This window comes from Schistocerca cancellata, chromosome 8 (assembly GCF_023864275.1).
Source record: "Schistocerca cancellata isolate TAMUIC-IGC-003103 chromosome 8, iqSchCanc2.1, whole genome shotgun sequence".
Classification (NCBI taxonomy): Eukaryota; Metazoa; Arthropoda; class Insecta; order Orthoptera; family Acrididae; genus Schistocerca; species Schistocerca cancellata.
Genome location: NC_064633.1, coordinates 563,651,030 through 563,666,395, shown reverse-complemented (window position 1 = coordinate 563,666,395; position 15,366 = coordinate 563,651,030). Strand labels below are relative to the sequence as shown.

Below are 15,366 nucleotides of genomic sequence, written 5' to 3'. Positions count from 1 at the left end.
ATCTTATCTACATTCCCTCACAAGGTTGTAAGGAAGAAAGTAAAAACAATTTTGAGTATTTATTTTTATTTAGTATTTCCAAAAATGGGTGGCATTCCAGAAGGACGTCAGGACAATAAGGGAACATGTTTTTAAAGTATATGACATTGCGCAATTAACTTGTTTCGGTTTTTATACTTTCAAATAAACATAAATAAATTTGAATTATAGGCTAAAACAGCTAACAAATACAAAAAACAAAGAAAATAACCTATACACATCCTTTATGCACTAGTATGATAAGACAAAAAGCAACAAACATGAAGTGGTTCGTCACATTTTATGCACATAGTAGTAGTTTTTTTGTGGCAACTTTGACATTTCAGCTGCTTCTTCTTTTTTGTTACCTCATCCGTTGGTAATTCAGCAACATAATGTTCTCTTCCATCAAATCTAGAATCTAGTTTTGCCCTCTTACTAGGTCGTCCTCTGCTGGTAGTGACTCTATTGTGACTTTCAAGAATTGCAGTGACAATTCGACAACGAAATGTCAGATGATCTATGGGTTCTTCGTTGTGCTTGTAAAGATCCCAGGTATTAAGCTCTGCAATGTATATAAAATGTGCAATCATCGGGAAATACCACTTTTTCCCTCTTATAGAGCATCTATATAGGGATACATTTTGGTCAGCTCGATCTATGCCTCCCATATGAGTATTGTAGGAGTGTAATAAGTTAGGTTGAGGCACGCTAATCCTTTTCTTTTGTTCCCTGGAAAATCTTGCTACAGTGCGTAGTGGTTGCACTCTGTCAATGTTGGTGGCTACAGTAACAACATTGTTATCATTCCAACGTACAATGGAAATCCCGGACGCAGAGTCAGAACAAACTTCATATGATCGTCTATTTTCCTCTATCATTTTCTCTACAGGCGGTAGAGTACAATTCTTATCTCTGTTTCCTCTCATTGTTCCTGTTGCTTCCACGCCCCTCTCTTTTAGGTCATGTAGTAGTTGAACGCTGGTGAAGAGGTTATCAAAGTATATTCGACATGGAACATGTGGAAGTAACTGGTCAACATAAGTCATTACCACACCGTACCCCATACCTTTCGTTTCTTAATCCTAACTACACGTGCCAGCTCCTTGGTAGGGCTCGAGCCAAATAATATATCCACCACTTGGTGCCTCCACACCAAAATTTGAATCCGTATCGGATTGGTTTCCCTTTTATGAATTGTTTGCACCCGTGACTTCCGAAGTATGGGACCATCGATTCATCGACAGAATGATGCCGCACGTGAGGTGCAAATTGTTTGAATCTATCATTCAGCATACACAGTAATGGGCGGACTTTCCCAAAACGGTCTGATTTATCTAAATTGTCATTGTTGCATATATGCAAATTGGAAAAGATGAAGTCAAATCGATCTCTGGACATGGCATTTGTTACGAGGTCGTTGTGACTGTCTTTATCTGATTGCCAGTACATCTTTCTGCGTGACACTGTTACATATCCACTTAGCAGAAGTCTTGCAATAAACACCAACATCTCATCTTCTGAACAATCACCTAGTCTATTTCTCTTGGCTGCATACTGATTTGTGTATGTGACCATCATTAGAAGCACTTCGTTATCAAAAAACTGTTGGAAATATTCAAGCGGTGTTCGCCCTTTCTTCATTCCAACTGTGAACATTAGAGGCCATACAGGTGTTGGATTAACAATTTCACCACTTTTCCAGTTATATTTCTTGAGGTTTAGAACTTTATTCTTCGATAGCCTTGCTGGTTTGTTTGTGGTTGTTGTTGTTATTGTTGCTGTTTTCATACTCTTGGAGGGTCCTGGAACCACATCAGAGGTGAAGGATTGTTTCCTTGTTGCATTCACAGCATTACCATTGGTGAAAATGGCCAAATCACAAAGCGCAGTAGCATTGAGCTGACTTGCTGGTAATTTATCTACACTTGGATTTTCTTCAGCACCAGAATCTTCATCTGTTACGTCATCACTTGAATTTAGAGGAGGGTGTAATGTTACATTCACACCAGTACTAGGTATTTCCTCATCTTTTGATTCTAACATGTATAAAAGTTCCATCAGTGGACATCGTTTTCTGTGAGTATAAAATGACAACATATAACCCTGACGTCCTTCTGGAAGGACGGTTGAAAACATTATTGAATTACAACTGACGAAAACTTTCAATCGTAGTATTAATCCATAAATAATATAGGTTAATTCTTTAAGATATTGTATGACAAGTTTCAGAATTATTGACACAATATGAAAGAAAATATACATACCCATCGATGACAAGGTCAGTCAGTTCGTCCATGGTAAAATCGGCCCTATCTTCAAGACACAGTTTCTCACTCACTATGAACGACACCGTCAAATTGACTGTCGCAGCGCGCAACTGACTCTGCCTACTTCATATAACAATGCGTCACAGTCCGTTGCAACCATGCGTTATTCGCAAGAATAAACAATTTCGACAGTGAGTGACGTCGTCCTTCCAGAAGGACGTCAGGGTTATCTGGGTTAAATCGGTAATTTTCAGATGAATGGGGTAGTTCTTTATTCACAGCGCCATGTAGGTCAGCGAAATCGATGGACAAAGTTCAATTGAAGATCGCCAGTAAAAAACACATCCCCCCACTTGAAGCCCGACACCGATGCCACTCCCATCGCTGCCGCCGCTGCTGTCCCCAGACCCAGCACTACCCCGGCTGCGGCAGCGACAGCATCGCTCTGGCGTCCATGGACTGCCCTCCCTCAGGTTAGCTGGTTAGGGCTGCAGCAACCAGGCTGCTCGCAGCAGCCCGATACTGCAACATTTACTCCTCTGCCGCCACGTCCTCGCTGATCACATGAGGTACAGCACACACCCATATCTACCTCACCACAGAACTCCAAGGCACTCTCACATCGATCCAATATGCGAAACGCCTATGGGCAGTACGTCTGTTTACCATTGCTGACGCTATACCTGTGAATACTGACCTCACAGATGGCGCTATAGAAATATGTTCCAGAATATCACAGGTTGCTTTCTCCCTAGCTATCCTAACACAACATACAAGCTGCATCCAGCCATGCTTAGCTGCCCTAGCATGGCTGACACCTTGCTGCGAAACGTCCGATTGGCGACTCACCATCTAAAAGGCTCTCGATGTTATATTGACGTCACATCTATATGTAAAAGAAGAGCCTAGACGACCTCTTGGAAATTGTATAGTGTGCCAGAAACAGTTAACAGTCGCTTTTCTAGGAGGTTTTATGATGTCTCAGATTGTCTGCATGGAAGTTCTTGTAATAAAAGAAACTGTTTACGAAATTAGTGCCGAATAACGCCGAATGCGTTCGTCCAGATGGTACTAACGTGGCACGCCGTTCATCATGTCTTACCCTTCCTCATTTCAATATATACAAATATTCTCACCGCTATGTAGAGACTCCTGTATCCCAGCACAAGGGATGTCTTGTGAATGAATGGGAATTACGATTGGTACATTTCGAACTTACGCACTGAAATACTGATGCCGCTGGTGTGGAAGCACCATTCATCCTTTCTTTTTCCTTTCTGCACATGATACTTTCAGCTGCAAAAACCTAATTTATACAGACAGCAATATTGCACCCAAAATTATACCTTCCAAAATACCATACATATCGTAAATACGGAAAGACTACTACTCAATTACACTGCCCTTTTACTGAGTACAGGTGCTTGCATATTAGAATGAGAAACCGATATCTGACCCATAAGTATATCACCATGTACCATGTCGATCTAGTAAATATACAATTCGTATCCTCCACCTTACAAAATCAGACCTTTTACATCATTCATACATTTACCACAAAGACAGACAGCAATGTATACACTCCTCGCAGCACTAGATATATCGTGACCAGAGCACCCTCAGCAGACAGAACTCACTCGCAGAACTGCTCTACAAATTCAGGCTTCTTCCCCCTCGGCACAAACGCATGACTGTTTCAGGTCCAGAGCTGCTTGCTTGCTTGCTTTTGTAAAACCATCTCCTGACTCTGGGATTACAAGAACACATGTATTTTCGCATGGACTACCATAATTTTATACCATTTTCACAGTACTTCACGACATCAAGCAAAAAGCAGTATCCTACCGAGCGCTCGCACAACATAATTCAGAAGATATAGACTGGCAATTATTTCTCGACAAACTCAAAATTTTAGGTAGGTGCGGCGTGCTGTGCAATATTGATAAACCTATAAACTTTTAACGATTGCGAAGCCTTTTACAAGTGAAGGTGAAAAAAACTAATATTTCCACTTGTGAATAACGATGTCAGTGATGTAGCAAATTACAAATCATTCCTATAATTTACATGGTCAACTAAGGCGTTTCTCATGTCTAGAGAACTGTCAAATGTGTCTTCCACATTCTAGATCCACACACCACAATCGATCTTCTCTCAACTAAATGAAGGCGCGAAATGTGCAGAAACAGTCAACTGTACAATTTACATGGGAGGGAATAACGGTCCATTGCAAACACACCTCCATATTCAATCTTCTCAAATTTCCATGGGATCATGAAAGCTATCCAACATATAATAAGTATTAGTTCGCTATTCGGTCGTCTAGAGGACAAAACGGTTAAGTCATCTGCATTCCTACACTCCAACATGCCTGTCCATTCAGACAGATAATACAGTTAACAGGATACGTGAATAATCTCCACACAGGTCACTGGTGCTGCACGCCGAGCACACAAAGGTAGAATCATCATCCTAAGAATTCGCTCACAAATATACTTTATCCCTATACTTATAATCCCAGAGTCAGGAGAGGGTGTAGAAAAGCAAGCATGCAAGCAGGTCTGGACCAGAAACAGTAACGTTTTCGTGAAGAGGGGGAATGAGCCTGTATTTGTAGAACAGTTCTGAGAGTGACTTCTGTTTGCTGATGGTACTCTTGTCAACCGTCGGGGGGTGGATGGCCGCCAAACTGGCATGGAAGTATCTAGTACTGCAACTGAAACGTCCCCTTTAGAACAATTGTACATGACTATGCTTAAACTGACACACAATGTTTTTAGCGCAACGCAATCTGACTATCAAAGATCCCTGCAAAAGAATGGCCCTGAGTAACATTAAACTACACCTTTCAAAAATCACTTACCTCACAAAAATCTTCATTACTCTAACTACTGCAATACAGCGAGCACCACTACTGCCAGCTAAATAAAAGATTCAAACTACGGAAGGCACTAACTACTGATAGGGATAGTTAGCAAATGAAAGATATTAATAGAGAACAAACAATGTATTTACCTTGATAGTCACAATATATATAGCAGTTCATGACAAATTACAAAACTCTGCCATCTCTCTCCCCACATCCACCACTGCTGGCGGCTCACCTCTAACTGCGCAATGCTACGCGCTGTTCACATCCAGCTGCCCCTCTACAATGGCAGACAACAATGCAAACTAGCCACAGACTGCACACAGCACAGCCAGTGATTTTCATGCAGAGAGCGCTACGTGGCGGCGGCGTTACCAATATAAGAACCTAAACAGCCTACTTACATAAAGAAAACATAAACAGCCTACTTACATAGCCCCCATGCTCCCCACAAAAAATTTTTACAAATGGTGTTGGGCACTGGCCAATACAGATTTGAAAAAAAATTTTCACAATTACAGTAACAAAGATATAAAATGCACACACTTATTGATATAATGTTGGTCAAAAGCTAAAATTTTCTCACAGTCCATAAAGATAGTCCTGATCATTCATCATAATAGTAATTACAGTTTCTCATTAGTAAAAGAAATTGCACACAGAAGTAGTGGATTTCCATGCAGTCTTGAAGAAGTAGTGTTGTCCTTCCAACGGAAAGACAGTGCTGACTCTTGACATGCTGACAGGTAATGGGCCACAACAGAGCAAACCCACAGCAGAGTCATTCGACATTTTGAAGAAGATTGGTAGGTAGGTCATCACAGAGCAGACCCACTGCAGTCCTTGTAGAAATAATGGTATTGGTGAGTCAGCAAAGGTGTAGACCAACTGCAGTCCTTGTAGAGATGTCCAGCAGCCATCTGTTGTGACTGTGCAGGTGCACAATCACCATCGAAGAGTCTTGCGGACAATATGGCAAGTCCATGAACCACCACTTGTGCACTCACAAAGTTTTTTGGAAATGTCCTTAGAACCAGCAATGCTGTTATCCAGTCCCTTGCTGAATTAGTAACACGTGGAAACACTAACAGTCCCAACTTCTCACATAGTATCCATATAGTATGACCAACAGAAAAGTGTGCAGTGAAATGAATGCTTACAAGTTAATAATATGATGTACTGGTGTCAATTACAATTTTATGACGTAAGAATACAATTACAAAGGTACAAAATACATCATTAAAAACATAACAATACAGATAACGATTGTAGTAATATAGGCTCTACAAAACAATAGAAATGAACATATACATCAGTGTTACAGGAATTATGACATAAGTAAATACATAAAAGATCAGAAGAACGTTTGCAACATCACCTTCACATGTGAGCAACCAAACAGTATAAATAATGTCTAAACATCTTTACAAAGTAAATAACAGAGTATTAGAAAATGTCTACAACATAGCTCTCATCAGCTAAACACATAAAGACAGGAAAAACACAAATACACAAGGGTACAGAGACATATAGTGGGATAACACAAAAGGGAAAGGACAGGGTTTGTTTTACTGCAGTATTTTGCATGGACATCTCCCTTCGTTCATCATTATTCCCAAAAAGTCCTATCTAAGCCTGCTTTCTGTATTCTGTTCACATCCTCTGTCAAAAATAGTTTTTCTCCACTGTACAGTATCCTTTTTTTTGCCCAAATCATTTTAATATAGCTTCTCAATACATTTCTTCCAAGTCATCATAGTTAGTTTCTTATATAGTCTACCCCTCTTAAGCTAACTTAAATCTACTGAGCTCAGATGCTAAACTAAGGGACGAGGCAATGCAGCAGCATACAACAAATCAACACAAACAGCAATGACAAAAAATGCCAATTTGCAAAGCAAGCAGCAGTAAATCTAAATTAACAGATAAAATGCAAAATTACAACTAATATGAGCCAATGTGCAGCAACAAGAAAAGCTTAACAGAGTAATACAAAGTTAAATTCAATAACACTATGCCTGGCAAACAGCAGCAACTTATACCTAAACATGACATAGCTCAAGCAGAAAAAATATTACAGTAAAAACAACAATGCAGACAAGGGAAATGTCTATTCACATCTTAATGTCTATGTAATTAAAGTGGTGCACCACAACAACTTATTGTACTTGAAAAGAAAATTATGTGTTACTGTTACTAGTTCCTTCTTATTGTTCTTTCCTTTCCAAGTGCTCGTTTTTTAAAGAATGTGGATTACAAAATTATTATTTAATAGATCTGTTGACAGAAAGTGTTCACATTAGCAAATGCATTTTATTTTATCAAAGCAATGCTGCAACACAGCTGGAAACCAGATATCAAATGGAATAAGCAATTACGCAAACCAAAGCATAAAAATATCATTCAATAGTCATGTGGCATTTCGTAAGTCAGTAGAAATTCTCTCAACTCTCGTAGAAACACGCTTTTCATAATCAGGTGTGCAGATGTAAGTATCTTTCCAAGTAATGAGGGTGTCGCATTTGCAATGTTTACTCTAAAGGAATGTCAATGGAGAGGATTATGGCCTCCCTTTTTTTTTCTACCTGTGCTTCCAGAAAGGCACACCCTCATGGCTTGTTCTCCAGGTGTTTGATACAGCTGTGTGCCCACAATGCATTACGTGCAGGTGGTCACTTAACTTTCATACGGAAATATTTACGACACCAATTTCCGCTACAGTGACAGTCTAATATGAAAATTTCACAGGTCGAAAATTTACGTCACAAGTGTGTAGAAACAAAATCCTATGAATATAACAGTGTCCAAAAAAATTTTCGCCGGCATTGTGATGCATTCACGCATTTACACACACATTTAATAACTCTTAAAGTACGATTCTCGGTTTCCAACATCCTTTTTCACAAGTCAAGAGTCCTTAACTTCTTTCATTATTCATATACATATAAACACGTAATCACATTCCTCATATATGGTAGCATCATCTTATTGACATAAACATACCTCAACAGCATAATACACATCGTCATCAAAAAAAAATAACATCATAACACCTCAGTCAAATCTCAAAAAAGTCGTAGCATTCTGCAATAATTTCAAACCATAAAAAATATTCTCTGCTCATTTCAGTATTGTCATCTGCTTCAAACGTACTTTAAAAATCATGATCTCATACCAAATACATCATTCAAAGCTATCATAGTATCACAATGGTTCCGAAAAAATATGAACAGTTCACACAGTACAGACAAAATACAATTTCATAAGTGTGAAGTTACCCAACGGTGTAATTACGTAAACATGTGTCACTGACGTAGTAAAAAGCATGTTTATCTCTCAGTTAAATGATCAGATAGTTGTGTAATTTATGTGTTAGAGAAATATGGTACCGATGTGTTAAATTGTATAAGCAAATACCATATTAGCTAGGGCTCCTTGTGCTTGCCAAACACATGATACACAAAGTAGGCATGTACCCCCCTGAGGATTATTGTAATTATACCCTCAGGTGTTACAGATTACAAGAATGGAATGAAATGTATTACGGAAAACCTTTGTATCATTGTATTTCAAATATCTTTGAAAATAAATGTTTTTAGTACAAAATTAATCACTCAAATACATGTCCTGTAGCGCTAAATGTGCGTCTTGCTGTAAGATAATCTCTGTGGGAGTGTCGTAGTTATCGTCCTCCAAAAGCTAAGTTCTGCAGAAGTCAATGTACTGACCTCATGATAAACAAAGTGAAATGCTTTGCGTATAGATATCATACTTATTATGCTTATTGCCGTGATGAAGAAAGTACTGTGGTGTAACGTATTGTTGTGCTACAGAAAAGGCTGTCTCCTTGTAGCTATACCACAAAAGTTACTACTAAAACATGTTTTACTTTCCAGAATAATACAGAAAAACTGTGCAGATATAAAACAGAAACACCACAAAAGCAACATTGTAAATTGTCACTCATTAGTAGCGTCGTGATAAAATCGTGTATCTGTCACATTAACTAACCACTGTGTTATCTGTTCGCAATAACAATGCATTCGTAATTTCTATTTGAATAAGTTTTCTTGGTTCTTGACTGGATATTTAACTTTAAACATTGTTGCATGGTAACAGTTTCTAAAGCATACTAGTAACGTGAAGTGAAACGTTTTATGGTAAAGACAAAGTTAAAAAGCAGATTATCTTTCAATAAACGGTTTTACATGTGAAATGTGCTGCAATCTTTTACCCTTTATAGCGCGCAGAGTTTCAACTTCAAAGCAATTATCATGTTGTATACGTCGGGAAAGAATACTGGAATTTTTCTGAAGGTTAGCGTCTATGTTATTTTTCTCTGAGCCAGCCGGCGCATGCGGGTGCTTGCGGTGCGAGTCATTGTCTGCTACCTCTTTGTTGGCGCGCGCTGTTATTGGGATTTGGAGACCTGGGCCCTGCCCTGTTTAAATCCCACCAGTTCTGATGAAATTCACGTCTGTCGTTACGATCACATCGTCTGTCGTCATGTCGGTAGTTCCTGTAGTTTCTTTCTTGTCGGTTAAGTGGTGGAGAATTTCTCCCTGAATTATCACTGCACCGTGGACCGTTGCGTCTGAAGTTATTCTGTCTCCCGTGATAATAATAGTTCTGGTTCCCATATTGTCTGTTTCTCTGATTGTCTCTGTGATAGTCATTACTGTGGAGAGGTGATCTTTCCCTGTAATTATGACTGCTCTGCCAACGGTTGTCATACGGGTGGTGTCTATTTTGGTCACGATTTGTGTGGTGAGAATAGCCTTGTCGCGTCCAGTTATCATTTCTGTCATCACGGAATTGTGACGGATGTGACCTGTAGTGATTGTTTTCCTGTTTTCGCATCCCGCGACTGTCTGTGTCAATTTCTAATTCTTGTAACAGTCCCTGAAAAGCTTCAATGTCGTATTTGCAACGTCCTGCTAAAATAATATGTCGTAAATGTTCAGGCAGTTTGATTAAGCAAATGCGGATAAGTTCTGAGGGGCTGTATGGGTTTGACAGGTATTGATTCCTGTGCAACATGTCTTCAAAATATTTCACAAGACTGGAAAATTCAGATTGTTCGAAGTGTTTCATCATTATGATGCTATGTTTTACTCGGTCTTGTGTAGCTTGAGACCAATATGCTGAGAGGAAGGCATGATAAAAATCTCCTTCACTGTGACAATCGTGAATGTCCGATCGCATTCTTACACCTCGTTCATTCTCTAAGTAGCCACACATAAATTCTAACCTGTGCTCCAATGACCAGTTGGGAGGAAAACAATGAGAGAATTGATGGAGCCACGCTTGTGGATGAATGTCGTTGGCAGAATTCTTAAATGTTTTGAATTTACGTGTAGTAATGAACAGCTTATAATCAAAATCATCATGCCGGCGAGTCGCATGTCGGTCATTGTTACGTCGTTTCGGCGGTTCCATCTCAAAATTCGGTGTACCTTGCCAATTTCTTTCATAATTTCCGAAGTGCCTTGTGTTATTAATTTGTGGCTGTTCCGTATTTCTATGTCCCTCTTCCCGTGTTGGAGCGCGAGTGTCCTCTGAAATACATAATTCTTGTATTACCTGTGTCAGCTGATCTTGTACTTCCCGGATTTCTCTATGATGCTGCGTATCAATTTGATTCAGATTTTGTTTCAGTTTCCTAATTTGTTCGCTCTCTTCCGTGTCATTAAAGACTACTGGTTTTGCGTCATTCAGATTATCATCTACCTTCGTAGATAAATTATTTAGCTGATCCGAAAGTTCAACTACTTTCTCTGATAATGAACTAATTTCCTCCATGTGTCTTTCTGAACCAATTTTCAGAATATCTACTGTGTCCTTTAAGTTTTGCTGAGTTTTTGCAAGTTGCGTAACCGAATCGGTAGATGCAACTGAGTCCATTTTAGCTTGCAAGGTCTCATGATTTTCATGAACAATAGTTTGCAGTTCTTTTATGGCTGCTTCGTGATTCTGTGATGCATTTTCATGCCGCGAAAAAATAGGCAGAAAATGCTCACAAATTTGTGTTTTTACGTCATTACAGACTTTTTGACATTTCGATTCAATGTTATGTAACTCAGTAGTTAAATCTTCACGTGTTTGTTCAAGTGTGGTGTCTAACTTCCGAAGATTTTGTTCCATTGTGTCTAACTTTTGCAGCTTTTGCTGTGTTTGTCTCTGATTTCGTTCCATTGTGTGTAACTTTTGAAGATTCTGTTCCATTGTGTCTAACTTTTGAAGATTTTGTCCCATTGTGTCTAACTGTTGCTGTGTTTGTCTCTGATTTTGTTCCATTTGTTGCATTAGTTGTAATAACAATGCATTAGTGTCTGGAATCTGTTCCTCTACTCTTTTCGGCAGTGCATTTGCACCGGCAACATTCACATTTTGACAAGCTGAAAATGTGTCTTGACTTATTTGAGAAAACGGTGAGGACGCAAAACCTGAATCTACAGTATTTGTAAAATTGTGTCCTGTCATTTCGGATTCCTGAGGCGAGCTGTTGCCGACCGATCGATCGATAATGCTTCCCTGTTCACAACCTGTTTCACTGTCTACACCATTATTTGCCGCCCGCTCCATTTCCCTATGCACAATTACCAAATTACCACTTGGAACGTCAGTTAATTCGCTACACAGAGGTGCTGATAAGCTACACTCGTCGTCACTATTATTTCTCAGTTTACTTTGGAGCCTAGTGTTACGTTTTCACACGCCATTATTGTGACAATATTTCACACGATAACACAGAAAAACACAATTTGTAGAGAAAAAATAAGAGAACACATTAATATAGCCCTGAAAATAATATCTAGTTAATTGCAGCTGCGAAATACTTGGTGCAAATCTACATGCATGCCACAACTGTTTTACGGTACAACAATGAAAGACTTCAACTACAAAGGAGATTCTCTCTACAATTACGCACTAGCAATAAACAAAAGCTACACTAAATACACAAACTACAAGAAAAAATCAGAAGATTCCAGTGAGGTATCCTAGGCTAAGGGTCGACATATGAAACGTCCCCTTTAGAACAATTGTACATGACTATGCTTAAACTGACACACAATGTTTTTAGCGCAATGCAATCTGACTATCAAAGATCCCTGCAAAAGAATGGCCCTGAGTAAGATTAAACTACACCTTTCAAAAATCACTTACCTCACAAAAATCTTCATTACTCGAACTACTGCAATACAGTGAGCACCACTACTGCCAGCTAAATAAAAGATTCAAACTACGGAAGGCACTAACTACTGATAGGGATAGTTAGCAAATGAAAGATATTAATAGAGAACAAACAATGTATTTACCTTGATAGTCACAATATATATAGCAGTTCATGACAAATTACACAACTCCACCATCTCTCTCCCCACATCCACCACTGCTGGCGGCTCACCTCTAACTGCGCAACGCTACGCGCTGTTCACATCCAGCTGCCCCTCTACAATGGCAGACGACAATGCAAACTAGCCACAGACTGCACACAGCACAGCCAGTGATTTTCATACAGAGAGCGCTACGTGGCGGCGGCGTTACCAATATAAGAACCTAAACAGCCTACTTACATAAAGAAAACATAAACAGCCTACTTACACAACGAGTGTATACGCTGCTGTCTGTCTTCGTGGTAAACATACGAATGACGTAAAAAGGCTAATTTTGAATGGTGGAGTAAAGAAATTGTTTGTTTACTAGATCAACATGGTTTGCGGTGATATGTTGATGGGTCAGAGATCAGTTTCACGTTCTAGTATTCAAGCTCCTGCTCTCGGGTGAGGGCTGCGTAATTGAGTAGGAGTCTTCTGGAATTTGATGATATGTAGGGTATTTTTAATTGTGGGTGCAATATGGCTATCTGTTTAATATAGTTTCTTGAGGCTGAAAGTTGTTACCAGCGTGAAAAAAAAAAGTAGAATTGGATGGTGCTTCCACACTGGTGGCATCAGTAATTCGGCTGGTAACTAAGAACCAATCATAGTCCCCATTCATTCACAAGACATCCCTTGTGCTGGGATATAGGAGTCTCTACATAATGGTGAGAACGTTTGTGTATGTTCAAAGCAGGAAGGGTAAGACGTGATGGACAGGGTGCCACGTTAGGACCATCAGGAAGAATGCATTCGGCGTTATTCAGCGCTATTTGCGTAAACAGGTTCTGTTTTTATAAGAATTTCCATGCGGACAAGCGCAGACATAATAAAACCTCATACAAAAGTGACCGTCGTCTATTTCTGGGACACTATAAAATTTCTGAGACGTCGACTTAGCTTTTATTTTATATAGCCATGTGGCATCAGAATAATATTGAGAATCTTTAGATGGTGAGTTGCCAAGCGGTCGTTTTGGGGTGAGGCATCAGTCACACTGGGGCAAGTAAGCATGGCTGGATGCAGCCTGTATGTCTCGTTAGGATAGCTGGGGAGGAAGCAACCTGTGATATTCTGGAACAAATTTCTGTAGTGCTATCTGCGATTTTAGTATCCACAGATATAAGGTCACCAATCGTAAACACACGTGCTGCCCAGAGGCGTTTCAAGTATGGGATTGGTGTGAGCGTGCCTTGGAGTTCTGTGGTGAGGTGGACATGGGTGTGTGCTGTATCATGTGATCGTCGAGGTTATGATGGCAGAGGAGGAGATGCTGTGGAGTCCGGCTGCTGTGAGCAGCCTGGTTTTTGCAGCCCTAACCTGCTAGCCTGATAGAGAGCGGTCCATGGATGCCAGAGCGATGCTGTGGCTGCCGTGGCCTGGGTTAGTTCCATGCCAGGGGCAGTGGTGGTGGCGGGGGGCAGTGTCAGCGTCGGGTGTCGAGTGATGGGATTTGTTTTCTATTAGCGATCTTTTGTTTAAACTGTATTCCATCGATTTCACCAACCCATAGGATTCTGTGAGTTAATGAAACTACCCTCAAACATGTGAAAAATATCGATTTAATTAATCTGCATAAATTTTTTATATGAACATGGTGTTAGTAGTCCAATTATTAAGACGAGGCTGTGTGTGAGTGGATGACATGGAGCAGAACAGCAGGTTAAGTGCAGAAGACTATGTTAATTTTCATAATTTGTATGTAAACGTAGTACAAAGTTTAAGCGGGTGGGTGGCAAAGACGAATGCTCCAGAAATGGCGTTCGAAAGCATGTCAAATTCGAAAAGTGCAGCAGAAAATTATGGAAGGACATAACTAATTACTTAATTTAGTATCATAGGCGGTAGCGTAGTTTAAGGAAATTGAGGGTGACATGGAAAACCACTTCATAGAACAATAGGTTAAGTGCCAACAAATGGCCAAACATTAGGTTAAGACACCCAGAGTATGGTGCCGAACATAAGGTTATGCAACATGTTTGCTCCATGTAGTTACTTCTTACAAGACCTACAAGTTTCCAAACAGCAGAGAACGATGAACAAGTGACATCCTATCCTCATAAACTGATTTTATTATAAACCTTGAATTTCCTGTTATGAGATCCTTCCTCTCCACCACCAGACCGCCATCTTGGATTACGTCATGTAAGGGACGACAGTGCTCTCTTATAATGGTACTGCGTACTAGGTCAATTGGACTCTGGAGCCCATGGCAACAACACTGTTTCCCACCATCTTCCCCACCATTTTCTCTGCCATCTTGGATTACATCACAGAACAGATGACAGCATTTTCTGGTGGCAGTACTGTGTACTAGGTCAGTTGGAGTCTGGACCTCATGATGAACACGCTGGATGGCTGTACTGCTACTAATTGTTTACACAACGACTGATGCATGCAAAACAGACTTATGTTCAGCACTTAACAGGACAATAGGTTATGTATCTGTCAATCAAGGGAGCACAATAGTTTAAATACCTGTCAAAAAAAGTAGAACAATAGGTTGGCCCCTGAATGCATACCTGCACTTGATGTAGGCAACCTATACTAAAAAAAATGTGCCAGAACGAAGGTAGTCCCCTACTGAGTTATTTACAACGATCAATTACAAAGAAGTAGCTTACTTGGCATTGGATCAAGGTAACGTATTAGAGGGAAAACTTTGAATTTGGTGGCTGTCAATGTATGCGATCCTTGTTTAAATGCCACTAAATGTCATATTTCCAATCATTCGTATTTAGATGCACATTTATCTGGATTTAACTGTTACTGGTAAGCCAAATTACAGTATACTGTGTCTTCATTTGTCAGTAAACTACAGAGTGTTATA

At 39.8% G+C, this 15,366-nt stretch overlaps 1 protein-coding gene across 1 annotated transcript; it reads right to left on the bottom strand.

The window, feature by feature from the left end:
- Positions 1-1,107: 1,107 nt before the first annotated feature.
- LOC126095689 (piggyBac transposable element-derived protein 3-like) lies at positions 1,108-2,064 on the bottom strand. The gene has a single exon (XM_049910443.1). It carries the CDS (start codon positions 2,062-2,064, stop codon positions 1,108-1,110), a length of 957 nt encoding a protein of 318 aa, XP_049766400.1.
- Positions 2,065-15,366: the final 13,302 nt, after the last annotated feature.